General features: G+C 38.3%; 1 protein-coding gene across 4 annotated transcripts in view; it reads left to right on the forward strand.

Annotated features, from left to right (window-relative positions):
* Positions 1-19,910, forward strand: part of ARHGAP15 (Rho GTPase activating protein 15) — a 332,924-nt gene that overhangs the window by 260,359 nt on the left and 52,655 nt on the right. For all 4 annotated transcript variants that reach the window (XM_055812995.1, XM_055812996.1, XM_005242359.4 and 1 more), the window contains one exon: positions 9,487-9,621. In XM_055812995.1, coding sequence (XP_055668970.1) covers positions 9,487-9,621 — 135 coding nt within the window. The remainder of the gene's footprint in view (positions 1-9,486; positions 9,622-19,910) is intronic.

Consider the following 19,910-nt stretch of genomic DNA (forward strand, 5'->3'; position numbering starts at 1 on the left):
TGGTGGCTTCAGGGCGGACGTAGCTCTGAAGTTGATGAATATGTATGAAAAAAGTGCACATACTGAGAACCTTCCCTATTCAGGATAACATGCAATTCTCAAAATGCATAAAAATATTTGAAAATTCATGTTATTATTAGCACTATTATTATCAAAGGACATTTTGTTAACATTTGAAAGTCCTTCAATACACTTGAAGATATATTTGTTTTAGCAACTTATATAATCCCCTCCTGTTTAAAGTTTTGTTTTAAACACATACAATTATCATCTCATATGCCCTGATTCAGTAAGCACTTAGAAGCATTCCTATCTTTAACAGCATAGCTAGTCCTGCTAATATCCAGGGAATGGAATTAGAGCTTCAGATATTAGCAAAAAGTAATGCAAATGTGAATTAAGCAACATGGGTTTGAAGTAAGTTGACTGAGGACTTTTTATTTCTTAGACCAAATGTGAAAGTTTGAAAAAAAAAACAACAACAAAACAACAAAAAAAAAGAATCAAAGCAAGCATTACTGATATTAATAGTTGTTTTTAAAGTATATAAAGTTGAATATTTTAGGGTGGTAACTAGAAGGAATTAGGCACTGAAATAACCTTCTGGTAAGGATAGTGAAGAACAATATTAACAGCCTTTAGGCACAAACATCAGCAGAAATAGAATATATATAGACATAGAGATCTAGGCATATAGATATATATACGGACATCTAGAATAAGAATAGTAGTAGTATTGCTGGGTTTTAGCATGTGAGTCACATTAATTAAGATAGATGAAGCTGCTGGATGTAGAATATGAATATTTCCAAGCTAATGAGTTTATCTGGATGTATCAAATCGTGTTATAATCGTACCTTTCCCTTTGCTAGTGTCACTACCCATACAGACAAGCCTCCACCTAATGTGGGACCTTGCTACTGAAAACTGCCTGCCTTGGGTCTGCGCGGGAACCTGTGCTGTGCAGGGTCACACATCACACAGCTGATCACAAATCGTTATGTTAGGTAACAATATGAGCCAAAATTCCATGAACTCAACTAGGGGAGATGAAGCGTGAATTATTCTTATGACTGAAACACAGGCCTGGGTCCTCTGGCTTGCGTTTTTCAAGAAAACCCACTTTATTGTTAAATAGAGAAAGTAAGTAATGCCTAAAGGCAAGGTGCAAGTATTAAAGTGCTAGTTTGAAAGTATTAAACAAAACTGTCCTTTCTTTTTCAATAACTTGAATAAAGTGTCTAAATGACCTCTTCCTAACCAGAAGAGAATACAGAGAAGAAATTAAGCTTTATTGGTAAATTAAAGCCCAAATCCCATGGTTGATGAGAGATATGGTCCGTTTGAAATAGTTACAGTTTCAGACTTTCTCTTCTACAATCAGCGGGTGGAGACCAACATAATCCAATTAATTGTAATTCCCTTTTGTGGCACTGGTACAGTGGTGAATGATACAGTAAGTCCATTGAAGTCTTATCTTTGGTCAGATAATCCAAATGGATTCACATTATGAAACAGTCCTTTATAAAAGTTCTGATGAACAGAAGTGTTTTGACTTTAGTGAACCAAAAGATAAATTCTATACAAAATAAAATGTTTTGTCCTTGGCATTTACAGAGCTTATATATACCTGGTTTCATATAAGAATACTTCTTTCAGCTGGTCTATTTCAAATAGCCCTTTCATTAAGAAAGAAAAATTTTTAAAAATCTAGAATTTGTTTTCTGGACATCCTACAAACCTCTGTGTGAAAACAGAGATCTCTGTGTACAGGTAATCTTTGCTCTTGTAAACAGTCCCATCAAAATAAATGTGACTAGAGATATAAGGAATATATGATGAACATTTTGAGAATTACTTGAATTTCTGTCCTTCAAATAAAGCAGTAAACTAATATTTTATTGATAATCCTTATAACAGAAAAAAAAATCATAAGTATGTTCATTTTCAGTGTTGCAAGTGGACTAGGGGAATTGCTTAATTTTAGCTTAAGCTTTGATCTATTTACATTTGGAAGTAATTTACATAAAGTCAGTCATAATGATCTTTATTGTTTTGTTAATTATTTCCTTTGATTATCGACACTCACTCATTGAGGCACAAGCTTATTCTTATTGGGGTCAGTCCCAATAATACATTTGCCGATGTGCAATCAGTAAGGATCGGGCGGTATTCTCGTGTTTCCAGTTGTTTCTGTACAGACCCTTTCAGTTTAACAAACACTGCAGGCAGGGCTGATTTAATGCGTCAGCAGCCTGATCCGGTGCTACTCATTTTGTATTTCTCCTTTCCTTTAAAGTTGTCCATAGTGAGCCCATGTCACGGCAGGAGTGTTTTCACTTGTAGCATGTTGAAATCTTCTATTTGCTGAAGGATACTGAGATAGCATTTTGTGGAAGAGAACACACTAGACCTTATATTGAAGTCAGATCTTGTCAGAAAGTCTCAAAAATACTTTTATTTTCCCCCTCCTCCCCCCACCCTTAAATTGTCGGGTTGAAATTTAATACAAAGAATTTTTTACCCTTTGGGGTACATTACATATGAAATAATTTATGACCCATGAATCATAAGAAGGCAGTGAATTAGGTTTCATATAAGTCTGCCAAATATTACAAAACATTGTGTACAGATTTTTGGACTATGAAAAGGCTTTTGACAAGAATGGAAATAGAAGCAGTGTTAGAAGCAGCAAGAAGGGGAAGAACAAAAAAGCTATATGACAGAATCCTAAAGCACTCTGAGTTAGTAGTACAATTAAAAAGATACAAATAGGAATGTATTTTTGAAGTATGAAAATGGCACAGAGAATCATTGTCCAATTCCTCTCTGTATTAGATCTTGAGAGCCTTCAATTTATTTAAAATGTAGATGTGGGGATGCTGATACATGCAATTCTGATAAAAGACCTGACTGTAAATGGGGGGAAAAAAGAAAAAAAACTCTAAAATTAGATTGCAGAGAAGCTTATTGGAGAGCAATTACACAATAAAAGAATATGTTAATAACAGATTTGAAGTTGGAAGGGAGATATTTACCTTGACTAACATATGTATACACAACGTATGACTAAGCGAGGAAGATCAAGTTGAAAACAGAATTCAGAATGGACTTTTGCCTTCGAATAGTAAAATGGGTCATGAAAACTAAGTTCCTGATCTAGGCAAGTATTTAATATTTGTGTTCTGCAGTCTTGGGCATATGAAACAGATATACTAGCATCCATCTAGAAAATGGAATAAAATCCTTTAGCTGGCACAGAGAAATGAGGAAGTCATTAGTCATGTTCAAAATAAAGAGGGAAGAATAAACAGAAAGAAAAGCAAAATAAAGTGGGCTTTAACTGCTGGGAAGAAGCTGAAGTTACTGCTCAACAACAAAGTAAAGAGAATTAGATAGAGGACAGAATCCTGCCACTCAAAGACAAATGCAATTTTCACTCAGCATAGCAGTTTAATTTCAGTCAGTTGGAGAAAGTCCGCCAAGCCTCCTCCTTGTGCTGGGGCAAGCTTGGTCCTCGGAGGCAGAGAAACCTCCGCACCGCTGGAGGCTGGAGGCTGGGTGGAAATTCCTCTGTGTTCTGTCCTTGTCCCTTCCTGCAGACCCTTGGGGATAGCTGAGAATTTCTTTGACCCTGAAGGAAGGAATCATTTGGCCCTGGAGGTTCAGTTGCTCAGGCTAGGTATGCCCACCTGCTCCTGCTCTTTCTGTGCAGGTCACCACCAAGCAAGTCTGGCAGAAGTACCTTGGTCTGTAGACAGGTGGGGAGTTCTCAGCTGCATTTTGATGGATAATATTCTGTGTTTGAAATCACTCCTTTTCTCATATGGAATAGTTGATTCAGCTAATTTTAATGAATTTTAAAAGTATTTGTGATTATAATCCTATTACAGTAATTACTGCTTCAAATCGCAATGATAGAATACGCTAAGTCGAAGCTAATATCGCAGTCATCTAACCCTGGAACAGGTTTTGGCAGTGAATGGTCTATAAGAGTCTTAGTGATGATACCTGTTTCTGCCTTCTCCTTTCAGTACCGCAGCATATTTTTATTTGTCCAGTTTCAAGCGGCCACCATTGGCACAGAAATTCCCCTGACGCCATGGCGTCGCTAGCTGACCACTTTTCCAAACCTCTGAACTGCTCTGCATGCTTTCCTGATGTACCATCGCTGAACTTCTCCAATGTGCTGGGTCTTTTCCACAGAAACAAAGAGATAGTTCATCTCGCTTTTTCTCAGTGGACTTCTGTGGAATTATGCAAGGATGAATATGACCCAGTGTGCCCAAATACAGAAATCTTTTATTTTTCTGGCATAGACTGATTTAAGTTAGCAGCACTTGGTTGTTCCAGCATGCCCCCAGGTCAGCGAACTGTCATCTCGGAGAACTGGAATAAACAGCACTTGATGCACAGAGAGATGTTCTGCTTTTTAGCTTAAGTTGCTCAGTAGTTTGGGCTCCATGGAAATGGGCAGTCCAATAATAAACAAATGCTCAGACATTATAACTTTGTGGCTTAAGTTTTCTGTTAAAAGGGCATGCCACGTTCCTCTAGCACTGAAGGAGTAATGCATGCAAGCTTTCTTTTGCTGACTGATAATTTGTCAACGGTAACTTTGGATGGATTCAGCAGAAGGTGCTTAGAAATACATTGTGGACAAAGTTTAATTATTGTCTTAGCTGACATTCTCTTTGATTTGTTTAAACGCTGTTGGAAGTGAAGGAGCATGCACTGAATGCAGGCAGGACAGCAGACCTCCCAAACCTAGCAGAGGAGAGAGGAAGAAGGAAGAAGAATTATTTAGCTGGGAGACAACTCACAAAAATCTGGCTGGGAAGGAAATATTGTTTTTTATGGGTTGAGGCTTCTGCTGTGCTATTTAATCGAAGTTCAAGGGCTTGTACGCACTTTGGAGTGTGTATGTAAAATGCAACGTCAGGATGGAATTTACTGGCAGGGGAGGAAGCTAAGCATCATGTGCTGCATTGCCATGGGGTGAGCTCCCTGTCATATGATGAGCAAGAGCCTTCACCACCTCACAGCATCCCATTGCTGCCGTGTCTCTGGACATCTCTCTGCTCTATTACTGCTCTGAATTGAGTGTGATCACTTTGAAAGAAGCCGTTTGGCCCAAGAAGGCCGCTGTGTCTCTGCACCAGCAATCAGAGCAGCTGTGGCTTGTAAAGTGCAGGTGCAGCGATCAAGCACACGCACCTTTAGCATACAAACTCATATTTATGTTGTCAGTCAGGAGAACAGCCCTCAGAAAGGGATTTAGTGATGGAGTGTGTTGATGCAAGTGAAGAACTTTTACTTGAGTCTGTTCTTTTTGGTTTTTTTTTTTTTTTTCAACAACCAGCAAGTTTTTTTTGTAGAATATAACCGTTCTGGGAAAAAAAAAAAAAAAAAAAAAAAAAGAAAGAAAGAAAGGGTGTCTACAAGTTTGAGACTGAACAGTATGTCTTATCCTAGTACATGCAAGAGGAATTTTCTTTTCCTCTTTCAACCACAGGACTCTGTTTTGGATTTCTCACTAGTACCCTGTCTATTGGGATGAGTGAGTCCAGCAAGTTTCCCAAGCTTTCAGTAAACTGGGAATGTATTGTGCACACCCAGCTCTTCAGCAAAGATTTTGATGTGAGGGATATTGTATGCATTAATTAACAGTGCTGTGCAGGACTTTCTCCGGGGGACATCTCCCTCAGCATATGCGTTGGCCCCTGGGATGGCACTGGAGCTGGGGGTTGGTTGAACTTGAAATGCCAAAGGTTTGTCACAGCACACAGAGGTGGCAGCTGTTGTGTATGTGGTGCCCACCGCACAGGGCATGGCCATCACCGTGCCGCCACATGCAGCTGGCAGCAGAGAAAGGATGAAAAATGCAGAGATGTTAACAAACAGATTACAGGATAAGACCCAACAAGACGCGTCTCACCAAAGTCTTTAGAAAGTATTTTGAGGGCCAACCTCCACAGCAGACCAGGCGCTACTAGTTGTGCTTGCAGGAGTTGTTTTCCATGGGATTTGGGGTCATCCATGAGACAGCTTGCAGGAATATGTAATACTCAAAGTGGAGCAGGACTTCTGAACATGGTGCGCAAGGTTTTAATGGCAGTATGGGCAAAAGACAGTATATAGCTGGGAAAACACTTTGTAAATGATCTTGAAAGAAAAATGAAGCAGCGCTCTCAAATCACTGTCTTTTTCTCCTAGAGACTGGTCTACATACCAGGCAGGACATGTGGTTTGAGGAACCACATCCATTTTCTTTCAAAACTGAGCTGTCTCCACTGCCTTGGTTGATTTTCATATTTTCTTTTTTTTTTCTTTCGCCGATCTTTCCATTGATTACCTTCTTCCTTTCTGAACAAGGATAAGTTTAAGATGTCATGTTTCAGCCAAAGCTGAACTCCTGTTTAGTTCTACTCTGACATAGTGAGGGCCATTTAAAATGTGTATTGCTGAAAAGGCTGTTTTACTAAGAATAATAACACAGTAAAACACACATTCCCTTCACAAATGTATTGTATATCGATTTTTTTTTAACTAATAATCTTGACAAGTGCCCGCACTATTCTTTCTTTCCTTAATGTGGTCTTTATTTTTTCAGCCCGAGTATTAGCATAAATTTTATGGGATTTTCTGGGCATATTTGTGTCTGTATCTAAGATATATGATATCAACTGGCAGTGATGGTTGAACTAATCAAATAGTACTGACAAGCTAAAGCAAATTTTTAGGACTCTGAGATTTTGAGCATCTTCCCAGATACAGTATCTCCTGACTGAAAGCAGTCCTTGACTGTCAGGTTTAAATACCAGATTTGGGACTTAATCTTTATGTAAGCAAAACACCCCAATAAGAAATATGTCTGAGCAAAGCCAAAAAGTCAGGTCCTCCCCTTAAACCTGGCCTGAAATGCATGTGTGTGTTTGTTTATGGCCCTATCGCCATGGTATGTGAGCAATTCCAACCAGTAGGAACCAAATGAGAGTCTTACACTGAATGGACTTCTATTTTCTTTCTTTTTTTTTTTTTTTCTTTTTTTTTTTTACTTGGCATTTGTTCCTTCTAGCAAACATTTTTAAAAACTCTTTTATTGCTAGAGGGAAAATTGACACCCTTTGCTTTCACGATGATACATTCCTAACACGTTTCCTTGAAGAGCTGGAAATGGTGCAAAAATCTGGTAGGATAAGTCTCTATAAAGCCTTAGAAGTCAAGCATTCCACTTTAGACATTTAAGACAAATGCATGGCAAAAACAAGTTGGTTTTTTTTTTAAGGTTTCTACTTAAAGTTCTGTGCCAAAGCTACAGTACTTATACATTTTCTAAATGTGTTTTAAGCAATAAGTTGTACAACATTTTTAGAACATGTGTTAAGCTATTTCTCTAAGAATGAAGCTCTTAACAAAACATAAGCACTCTGCATGAGATCTTAGCAGCAAAGTGCTTAAAAGATAAAGTAAGAATTGGTACCATGGGAAGAACACCAGCTGTAGAGCACACAGGTCCATTATGAGAAGTATGGTAGTGGGTAGGGAGAAAATGATTTAATCAGGAGTAAAACCAATTTTATTATAAGGGCACGCAGGGGGTGTGGCACCATAGTGAGAGGGACATTTCAAAATATCTGACAGATTTCAACAATGTGAAAACCCACCCTGTTCTTTAAAGTGACAGTAAACCCCATCAGGTCTCTCTTTTTGATGCTATTGTTAACAGTTGACTGTTTAAAGCTGGCCTGCTAAGATGCTGTCGATCTAGTTCAATAGTGTGTGGCAAAATAAAAGGCTAATTGTTGAAATACGATCAATCAAATATGATCTCAGAGTCTAAAGAAGATCCCCTCTGGTAACTCATTTGAGATCAAATCATTACTTTTATGATTGAGGTAATTCAATGGGAGGGAAAAAAAAAAAAAAAAGGCTTGAAACCAAAGAAGCAAGCAAGACAAGTAAATGGAATGCACAAGTCTGCCTTTGTTCTAGCTTTGTCTCACATTACTCCAAGTTAAGGAATTGGGTCCTTTCCTTTATTTGTATACGTTTCCTGAATCCAATAATTTAGAAAGCATTTAATAACATTTATTAAATAAAAGTTGAAAGACAACTCCATTTTGAATAAGATTTTTCCATTCAAAAGTAAACTCTATAGTGAGAAAAGTATTGCAGCAGAGTTCCAGGGATCCAGAGTTGTGGGTGTCCATGTGTCTCCAATAATTTTACCATTTTGTTTAACAACAGTTCAATAAAGAGGCTGCTCTTGAAGCCAGCTGAATTGCTAAACATGAAATTTCAGTGACATTTAGTAAAACATTTCAGGATTATGTTGCTTCAAATTAAATTTGTTCAGTAGTTTTCATGGTTGGCCCTCAATCTGCATTCAGACTGAAATTTTCTGAAAAAGAGAATCATAGCACATGTGGAAAAAAAAAAGCAAACTCCATTTTTGGAGTAGCAGAACTTGGAGAAAGTGTGTATCATTTTAATTTGGACTAATAAGGATTTGCACTTTCCTAGAGTTTTATATGGATTATGATCTCACTGTTTATTATATTCTAACAGTATCACACTACTAGAATTAAAAAGAAAAAAACAAACCCAAAGAAAAATAGAATAATCACCCAATCTTGTTTTATTTTTATTAGAAACTCTGTTTTAGCATTTAGTTTCTTTTATATTTAAATTCCTCAGCTCAGTTAAGCTTCAAAAGAAAACATTTTTTTTTGTTTGCAAAACAGTTTTGTAAGCACTTGTGGTTTGTCTTTAGTGTGTTATCATTTTTGACAGCTTTGCATAGCCAAGGTAGGCCAACAGGGGTCTGTCTAATATTGTTGCTGGGCAAATCTTCCTCCCAGAGATGAAAACCAAACAAAATATTTTTGAAGCAGTAAGAAGGAATTAATATCCTTTCTCTCACAGTACTCTATTCCTTGCTGACATTACATTCAGGCAAAAAAAGGAGAAAAGCGTTCCCCATTATTCCCTTGTACATAGCAAGGCTAACACATGTAAAGCAATAACTCATTTTCTATTGCCATGTTTAGCATATGTCTCCTGTTGGCTCAGCAAGGCCTTTAGGCCGGTCCCTTGAGCCGTCCATCGTTGGCAACTCTTAGCCCCTCGGCCTCAAAACCAAATAGCTTTGAATCATGTTGAGCGGTGATGCTAATTTTCATACTGATGCATTATGGGAATAAATGTATCTGACATACTGTGTCAATGGTACTGTCTCTTTGTGTCTCTTGTTTTTTGTTAGCTGCATTCCTACAGATGGTATTCCATTGAAAATGTTCTCTTCCTACAAAAAAAAAAAAAAAAAAACCAAGAAAAAAAAAAAACATGCACAGCACCAAACCTCTAGGTGCAGAAGGCTGTTAACGGTTGCTGATGATAGTAGGCAAACATTAACATAATAATTAGTGTCTTGTAATTGTTTCATTAAAACCAGTTGTTCCATTTCTCCTCGTGTTTTCCCAGAAGAGAAGCTGAATTTGGACGACAGCCAGTGGGAGGACATCCACGTTGTCACCGGAGCACTCAAGATGTTTTTCAGAGAGCTGCCTGAGCCGCTGTTCCCATACTGCTTCTTTGAACAGTTTGTGGAGGTGATAAGTAAGTACATCAGATACAGTAGAAGCTAGTGAAATAGCCTGTTATATAAAAATAATAATAAACTTTAAAATAGAAGAACAGAGGCATCACAAAGCTGACTTACCTTCCATTATCCGTGATCCTGTCTTTTTATTGTTTTTGACTGCCTTTTATCTCCTACCGCATTTAGTTAACTGGAGAAAAAATAGCAAATCATTGATCTATAAATTTTGTATACGCGATTTAACTGTAGTGTCTGAAATGGTTTAGGAAAGGAATTAAAATGTGTATGTATTCAAAATATGCTAGGCTGATAATCCATATATCCCCAAACACAAGAGAGAGACTAATAATTGTGAATCATGTTAGAAGGGGCTGTCTTTATGTTAATCAGAATGAAATGCGTGTGTTTTGTTCCACAAGGTTGCAGACTCTTGCCTTGCAGTGATCACAAAAAAAATGCAAAAACATTCATGTTCTCATTTTCATATCTACCTTTGCTTTTTTTGCCTTTTTTTTTTTTTTTTTAATTGAAGTTGTCAGGCATCAAAAGTGTTTTCAAAGTCCAGGGCATTTATTCTGTTATGTGTTTCTGTGGTTTGTGTGCTGCTAACCCTCTCTGTATTTAATATATGCAGGTGCATTTTGTAGAACTGTATAGGCTTGGAAAAACTTGACTTAAAAAAACCCAGAGTGATTTGGGGGTTTACTTCTGTTGGAAAGGAGGGGGGGAAAGGGATAGCTTAAAGGGAAAAAGCCTACTGGATATTAATTAAAGATCCAATAGAGGAAAATCTCTAGCAAAAACCCAAACCCAATAAAGTACTTAGAGATGTGTTTTCTGAAGGATGGGCATGCATGTTTGCCATTACTGGTAATGAGAGCTCTGTGTGCACATGCGCAGCTGTCAGGGAATATGAAACCCTTAATGTACAGCTCACTTTGATTTTATATTCATAAGAGTCTTTAGTTCAACTAAAGCTTTTCAAGACCCAGCATCAGAGATAATGAGGTTAAATACATCTCACAAGATCCTTCCCTTCACAGTTATTTAGAGATGCAGTGCAGTTAAATGCACAATGTGAAGAAATGCATTACCTGAAAGTTTTTACTCTTGGCAGCTTGCTTACCTCTCCTTTCAAAGTGATCTAGGTGGAGAACAACCTCTCTCGAGTTTAAGGTCCTGTTGCACAGTCTTTGAGTGCTGAGAGGGGGAAAAACAATAAAGAATTTCTTACTGTTCAGCTTTAATTTCTGTGATGCGTTGGCATAAGATGCTCACTGAAGCACCAACACCTGAACTTGCCCTTCTTGTGGTTCTCTATCCACCTGCTATGTCCCCTTGGAAAGGAGATGCAGGGCCTTAGGGGGATGCTGTCAGTTCACGGAGTGCACTCTGGGATGCCATTTGCATTTCTTCTTACACACCTGGTTCTGCAGCCAAATATTTAATGCCTATCCTCTGCCATGATCATTTTCACGTCCTGATAATCCACCATCATACTGGTCTTCTGGGGCTAAATATAATTTTCCTCCCCCTTATCGCTACTTTTCGTTGCCCTTTAGCATACACTTTGCCCGAGAAACACTCTTGTATTCTGAAGAACATTACCAGGACACCATGATCTAATCCTTCCTGCTGTCTTCTGCTCTCGTCCACTCCACTAGTGTCCAAGTCAGGGTGATTTGAAATCTTCTGGTGGCCAGTGGAGAGGTTTTGAAAGTAAAAATAACAGGTAACCTGTAATAGACTTGCGAATTAAGAGTTTGAAAGCACGTCGGGAAGAGACTGTCTGCTAAAGCATTAATATTCATGAGTGAGAAATTAATGTCCTTTTCTGCTATTTGAACTATTATTAATTCTTATTATGATTTTGAGAGCCATTATACACATTGATAGACTAATGAACAGTCATTTATAGAGGGATTTTAAGACAGTTTATTCCTAGGAAGAAAATGCTAGCACTCAAAGACATGCTTCGCACTATTTCAAAACCTTAATTCTTGTTGCTTGCTTTACTGCACATCAGGGTGATTTCTACCTAATCCAACTGTCTAAAGTAATCTACGATTTCCAATCAATCTTCTCTTTATTTGGCCTTTACTGCCGTAGTATCTACAAATCCATATTCTTACCAAGCCTACTTAAAAACCGTCTATAAACAACGATTAGGTGTTTTCAGTGTTTTTGGAGCTCTTCTGTATGTTAATAGTCCTGAGGCAAGTAAAAAATCTCTTTTCTTCCATATTGTTTCCATTGTAGCTGATTCTTTGGGTACTTTGTGCTAATTACTCTGCCTGGTCAGTACTGAGCTGCTAGAAAATTTCCCTTCTTCAGGTTGTTGTGAAAATGGGGGTCTTGTATCTCTGTATTTTCTGTCCATTCTCCAAAAATGTCATTACTAGCATGCAGGACATAGGCATGCAGTAGTTAGAAGAAGCACTTAATAATGCCAGGAATAAACCAACCTGCTGGTGGCTAGGAAAAAGGAAATTAGGACACATTCCCACCCTGCCAATCCTTGGTCCAGCACCGAGCACCTCTTAGTCAGAGCCACACATTTGATAAGTAAGATGAAGTGGTCTGAAAACCTGCCTGTAGTAGATAACAAGTTGTATTGGTACAAATTGGTTGCATCGATAACAATATTGGAAATAATATCTCTCGGAGATTTAGTCATTTAGCTAGAAGTTTCAGGAGGCATGGGTACCCCAGAGGTGCCAGGGACTCCCTATGCTGATGCTATTTTAAAGATTATGTGGAAAAAGTCCATAGAAAGCTTAGTATTACTTTTCCTGGATGATGCCATTTTAATTAACATCTCTATTTGATACATGGGAACAAAATTTTGCAATACTGTGTATGAGGCAAAGTGATTGCTCTCCACCTTCAATTTCCCCTATAAATAACTTCTGATATGACCGTAATATAAGAACAATTTAGATATGGCCAGAATATTAGAAGATAATTCAGGGAATTATAGAATCTCAAAATTCTGCCTGCCAGGCTGAAGATGGATAATTACTGTTCATATAGCTTATATCAGGGAATTTATAAATGATAAATGGAAGGCCACCAGACCTCTAACCTAATACTGATTTTGTTTCTTAGGATTTGGAAAGCACTTTTTTTTTTTTTTTTCCAAAGACTCTGTCTAGTATATTACTGGCAAGTCATTCTGTGGTATTTTGGATGAAATATGCTCTTCTAAAGTGTGCCCAAATGCTGCTATGAAGTCAGGTTCAGCCACACTTAAATTACTTAGCACCGCAAATAGTTCTATTGATTTTCTGGAAGATCAACAGACGTGGTTCAACAGATTGTCTGCAAGTAAAATTGTGCTTCATGTGAGTAAGGTGGTAGAAGGGCCAATAACTGAAACACTTAATCACCTTATTTACAGAATTCACTCTCATGGCCATACAAACCTATGTCAGGACTTTAGTCACTGAAAAAAAAATATTCTACCCCCAAAATCTGTTAAGAAATACTAAGAGGAAAATGTGCTAGGTGATCATAAATCTTTATTTTAATTGAAATAGTTTTCTTGAAAGTTCTCAGGCAGAAAGCATGGGGAAAAGAGAAAATTGTCTATTACAGTCTCCTGTGCAATCCTGTCTGATATCCACAGCATAGGAAATATTTAAATATTGAATAGTCTTTCCAGATCTTTTCAGCTGGAGAAAGCTGTATAGACTGTGCATCAGTATAGACAGTGCATCTGTCCAACTGCAGCTACCAAACCCACTGATATTCCACAAAGGAAAATTCCACCCAGTTCCCAAAGCTGCAACATCTGTCTCTGGTTTGGAAGGCTTGAGTTCAGGTCTTTGATTTTTCTCTGCAACAGGTTGGAAAAATTACTACATTGGAAAGATTTTTTTTTTTTTCCAATGAAGCCTAGTGATTACGCCTTCATTTCAGTGTCTTATCTCTAATATGAATTTAATAGGTGTCACGTAAGTACTGTAGATAAATAGGTGATTTATTATTTAAAATGCACACACAGAGACAGATGTATGTGTATGTATATACTCTAAATTGAACTCCTCTTGCCAGAATTCTGATTCTTCGGCAGTCAGTTTTCTGAATGAAGGTATCTGTTACTGCTGTGAGTTTCCCACTTAAGGCACATGAACACAGGAATGAGCTTAATAAAAAAGGTAGTGTTGCAAAGTCTGACTTGCAGGCATTCAAGTGGAATCCACAACCTAATATGAAATATCTCAGGCCTCAGTATGAGGGACAGAAAACATGGGATCCACATCAGCCACCTCGTCCCTGGAGAAGGGATATTTGCAGGGCACAGGATCCAGTGAGCACACGTGGCTTAGGTCCTGCCCATGCCCCACAGGATCAAGCCTCCCCAGGCACTTAGGCAAAGGAACCCCCCATCTCTGGTGCTTAAGCTTTTCAGCCCTGGCAGAAAATGAAGCGTTTCTCTGCACGAGGAGAGGTAGAGCCATAGGCACCTAAAGTTCTTCAAAGGCCACAATCACAGCATCTAATTAGCTTATGCACCTTCAGGGATGGATAGCAGCTGAATACGGTTTTTCAGAACTATAATGGTGAATTTAAGTGCCTAGATACTACCTAAGGTCCACATTAGATACTCATATGATTTTTGTTTTTTCAAGATCTCATTTTTTTTTATTGCTCTGATAGACCATTAACACTTTTTTCAACTGATTTCACACATATCCTTTCGATATATCAATTAGGATCCCCTGGTGCATGCTAAGCAGAATTCAGAATGTCATTCCTATCAGTCCTATAATGTTATGTGTTACCCTACTATATGGAAACTGAAGGTGGTTATTTAGCATCTTACACATGATACAGTTTTTAAACTTTTTTGTTACGGAAAGATGTTAGATAAAAAGTTTATTACAGTTTTGCTGGTATTATATACTGGTCCTTACCGGTCTTGTCTGACAAAATCTACAATGATAACATAGCAAAGTAATAAGATCTTCTTTCATGAGAATGATTAGACTTTTTAAACCCACAGAAGTCTATCAGTAGCTACAGTCTACAGTGCTATCAGTAGTTTTCAGTCCTGTCTGTGTTGGTCAGTTGTCTTCATCTCCAAGTTGTCTGGCATCCGTAAAAAAGTTTTCTCTGAGCTTGGGATCTAGTCTTCTTTCAGAAAGGTCCCCCAAGAACCCGCTGCCTGTGTGGCTCTAGCCAACGTGTTGCAGAAATTCACATCTATCTGGGCAATGATGGCGCTTCGGTCTTCAGCAGGCCATAGCGAATTTTGCACTGAATAATGCAACTGTTGATGAGTGTGCACGGAAGCTGTCTGCTCCAAAGTCAGGCAAAAAAACTGTGTTGGGAGGCAATAAACAAATCTAGTCATCAATACATAATCATGATTGAAGAACAGAGCCACATAGTGTAGCAAGGACCTGCTCTGAACTACTATGCAGTTATGAAAATAGTAGCTGGGAAACAGAAAGGAAGTAAATACATTCATTTATTCTGACAGTCATAACATCCTTGTATCATCTTGGTGGAAAGTTACAAAAGATGTCTAAAGAAATTTTCCAAAGACATCTAAAGAAACCTCACTCAAGGCTTACAAAGAACAAGGCTCAAGGCCAACTCGTCTTGGAAAGACAAGTCAGCATATTGCACTGTAAGAAATCCATGACAGTCTCTTAACATCATCACGTAATAGGTTCCTGAGAAACCAAATCTTATCAGTCTCTGGCATTATGCAAATTTCTGTCATAATCTCAATCTGTGGGCTTCGAGTCCTAATCAAACTGCCTTCAGATTCACAGTTGGCGTGCCTCCTATTGAAATCGTTTTCCTACCCTCCATTTACTTGTCCAAGGAAGTTTTGGGGCTTGGCATGGCATCAGAAAGTCTCAATTTCATGTGAACATGGTGATTTATAAACAAATCCAAGGTCACCACGATATATCTGACATAATAAATCATAACTAATACCTTTCTGCCCAAGTCTAAAAACCAGAAGGCAATAACAATCCATAAACCCAGGTGAATAGAACAAAAAATGTATGGAAATAAGAATTATTCAAAAGTTGAGGTGCAACGCTTTAAAATATTTATTAAAAATAGGAATGGTTTTGTGGATAGCACAATCTCAAGGATATTCATCCATGTAAATATATGAATATGTGCATGATATATCTGTAGGTGTATGTATTCTCCCAAGCACAACAGCACAAACAGTAATAACCGCAGCCCATTCAGAAAGTGGTCCAAGGTATTTTCAGTGGAGACGGAGTACTATTAAATTCTTTTTGGAAAGCTTTTCAAAACCTCATCTAGAAAGCTGTGTGAAATTCTGATTCAAGAATGATTAACTGATATTGGAATAGAAAAGAAAAAGCCCTCACATTTTAGAAGAGATGCTAAGGTGATATAGGACACAAAGACTAGAAGAGAAGGCTTCTAATCTATGGGTGTTAACAAAACAGGATCATCCTGAGTGAAACCAATAAGTAAAAAAACCAAAACAAAACAAAATAAAAACCACAAACAAACAAACCCTAACAGATAAGAAACACTAATTTAAAGAACTGTATTCTACAAGAGGTGTATAACCTAGCAACAAATATTTAAGCTGTAACGTTTCCAACCATTATAGTCACCAAATTCTACCATAGCATCCACTCATATTCGAGCAGTAAGAAAGCATATCTCCACTGAAGATGTAAGTGGAGGCTGTCATGTTTGTAATAGCAGTGAACTAGTAAGTAAAGAGGTTCATTCCAGGCTTTTTGTTCCCAGGAGGTGTCAAGGAACAATACGCCCCAGTAACCTCCTAGTTCTCTTTCAGTGACCTCCCCTTCACAGTTGCAAACTGTTTCTGTTCCACAGCATTTTTAAATAGATCTTTCCAGGCCTGGAAGCAACTGTTTTAGGAGGGAAAAAAATAAAAATAAAAATAAATATAATTGGAGGGCATGTCTAAGAATAGATATTTTTCTTTTGAGGTGGAAGATAACCCAACATGTTAAGAAATAAAGGCTATTGAAGTGAAAATTAGTGAGTAAAACTTTTCTTCCTACTTCTTTTGCTTAGAAGTTTTAATTTTGTTGTTGGAAAGGAAATTAAAAGAAAATCTGCACACAAAGGATTAGCTCCTCTGCAGGGCTTTGGTCTGTGAAGGGCACCCAGGTAACACCTGTCCATAGGGAGCCTGATTCTAGATTGGCTTTGCTTTTTTTTTTTTTTTTTTCTTCCCCGTAAACAAGAGCATCTGCCTTTTAAATGAGATATGTTGTGATATTTGCTAATCCTTTTCTTCTGTTAGCACACAATTATGTTGGCCTACAAAGAGCATGCCATAAAACTCTTAGATGTGCACTGAAATAATATTTTAACTGGTTTCCCCCTGCATGAAGTTTACCGAACAATGTTCCAGTAACACCATCAAATCTGTTAATTTACCTTTTGAGGAAAAGAAGAGAATCTGAGGAACCACACTGAAAGGATTACACCAGTGATGAAAATTGCCTTAGTATTAAATGCACAGCAAAACGGTATAATTTGATCTTATAAATACAGTAGAGGCTTTATAATTATCATCAAAGGAAAAGAAAAAGTTTTAAAAGAATTGGTACTTGGATTTTGCTGTCATGCAAAAGTTTGTGCAGAAGGGACATATTCTCCCCCAGCTTAATCTTTTTTGGTTTTATAGTTATAATTTTCTTAGCATAGTGGAAATTTTATTGCGGATGCCTGGCCTGTCTCTTAACTCATGCTAATTATATTCATAATTAAATGTTAAACCAGAATTGACTAGGCCAACTGGCTTGCACAGGTGTTTGTGATATGAATGGTTTAATGCTTACACAATAAATTATTGGATACAAATCTGCAGTAATCTGCTCAGTGAGAACCTTTTTCAAGAACTTTGCTGTACATGGTAGGTCCAGCACAATGCTTTGAAGCCAGGACTTGTAAATAGCACTTACTAGATAGCATTATGTCAAAACTAGGACTTCTTGATTGCACAAGCACTAACAAGGGTAAACATTTTGGGTTTTTTCTGGGCTCTTACCTGCCATGGGACACAGGGGTTCAGAGTATTAATGTTTATGGGAAGCTGGAGGAGTCATTGGGTGCTTGGTGGAAAGGTCATCTGTGAAACAGTGTATCTCACTTCAATTTGCAAAAAAGTTGTGTATATTTGTAACTGATTGCCAGATTAATCTCTGAGGCTCCAGTAACTCCCTGTTAGCTTTACACTGACTGCGGGTTAACGGGGTGGAATCAACAACTTGCAAATGGAAATAGACCTGGGTTTCAGTTTGCTTCTCTTCTACTATCTTTTTGGGCATGACAAACACTGTATTTGTGCAATTTAAATTTCATCTGTGGTTAAGGATAAGCTTTTTGTAGGGGAAAGAGAGGGCAGCAGCAAGAAATAAGACAACCTGAGAGTTCATATGTGGGTTAATGTAAGAGAAACTCAGAGAAAACTGAGCAGGAGAGAACGGTGAAAGAGAAACTGAGAAATCTAAGCAACAACACTGGGCAGAAAAAAGGAGGAAAAAAGAGAAAAGAAGCTCTTTAGTGGCTGTGACAAGATCCCTGTAACCTGGAGTGTTTGCGGGAGGCAGGGGGAGAGGAACTTCTCATGAAGGTTATCTGGAGCTCTTGACAAAGTGAGAATTGACACTCTGGGTTCGAGGGGAAAAATGTTTCATCAGGCTTCTGAGTGAAGTTTCCACTCAGGGAAAGTAATAACAGGAGGAGAAGCAGCCTATAATGCCCCAGTTACACAATTTCAGAGGTGCAAAAATGGAGGAGATGGGGGGGGAGGAAGTGGGAAGAGAAGACCAGGAAGGGAGGGAAAGGGAGAACCGTCAAGAACAAGAGAAGGGGACGCTGAAAGTTGTCACCTGCAGCACTGTGCTGTCTTCCTCTCTCCATGCACCTTCTTACTGTCTAAAAATCATTACTTTGCCCAAATAAGAGTGACACCACGCATCTCTGAACCAGCAAAAATAGCATGATAATGTCTGGGTGAAAAAAGATGACAACTGAGCTGTTCTCTGGTCCTTGTCACTTAGATATTTAAAGACCTGCAGTAGTACACTTGTTGAATACTAGTATACAGCTGTAATATTTATAGTCAGCACTAAGTTTATGGAGTACATTTCATGTTGGCCTTCAACAAAAAAAAGGAGGGCTGCTACCTCCCTCAGGGCTCTCCAGTACCAGTGTGCTCCGACCACACTGCGCGAGAGCTCCTGACATCAGGCTTTTTGTCTGGAAATTTCTCTGCCAGATCGTGCAACTTGATAGGTCTTCACAACTTCATAGGTCTTCAGTTTCTGGCAGGTAAAACCAGACGTTGAACATGCCTTCCTATGGGCTATTGCAGTTTTATAACTGCAATAATTCTTTTATAACCATGAAAAGTGTACAGAGCACCGTGGCATCAGGGAAGATGCAACTTCAGGCAAGACTGCTGATAATAAGACATTAAATGAGCTAGAAGAAACTGCCTAACTTTAGCCTTCACACTTAGGACTATGACAAACCTTTGGAAGGAATCTGGTAGAAGTACAATTAAGTAATACAGACCTGTTTTATCTGTACCTTTACCACCTGAGAGAAGTAATTGGTCAGAAAAGAGTTAGAAGAATTATTTTTTTTTTTTAATTTGTTTTTTTAAATGTTCTAGAAATTGTCTGAAACTGGCATGGAAAAAGAAACAAGAAATTAAATGTTCTAAAAATTCCACAAAGCAAGCTGGCACAGAATCGAGTCATGAATGGTTCAAACAAATACCCTCATGGTTTACCATAATAGCACACATATGGGGTTGGAAAAGAAAAATGCCGTGTCGCTAAAGGGCGTGATAAAACACAGTAATATGACTAGAATAATAATAATAATAGCACTATCTGCAGAATACTCACTGAATTTCACAGAATTTGAGAGAAAATTTAAGTCACGGTTTCAAATCAGGCACAGGTTTGCCAGGGCGGCAGTCTAAGGTCCCCTTCCCAGAAGGCACCGCCTGGCAGCATCGCTTGCCACAGGCCTGGCTTCCCAGTATCCCCGTCCTGAGTGGCTCTATCCGCCATGGGAAGTGCGATTGCAGGCTGCAATACTTTGGAAAAGTAATGACGTCTAAATGTGAGGGTAGGTTTGTGTTCTTACCAAGGCTGGGCCAGAGTTCAAAATTAATAGGATTTATAATGTCTCTTGAGGGACGCAAATTGTGAAAAAGTAGGGCTGGAAAACTGGGTAATGTGGCTGCAGAAAAGCATCTTTAGCGGCTGTACTACAGCGGCTGTACTACAGCAGCTGTACC

This window comes from Falco peregrinus, chromosome 8 (assembly GCF_023634155.1).
Source record: "Falco peregrinus isolate bFalPer1 chromosome 8, bFalPer1.pri, whole genome shotgun sequence".
Taxonomy (NCBI): domain Eukaryota; kingdom Metazoa; phylum Chordata; class Aves; order Falconiformes; family Falconidae; genus Falco; species Falco peregrinus.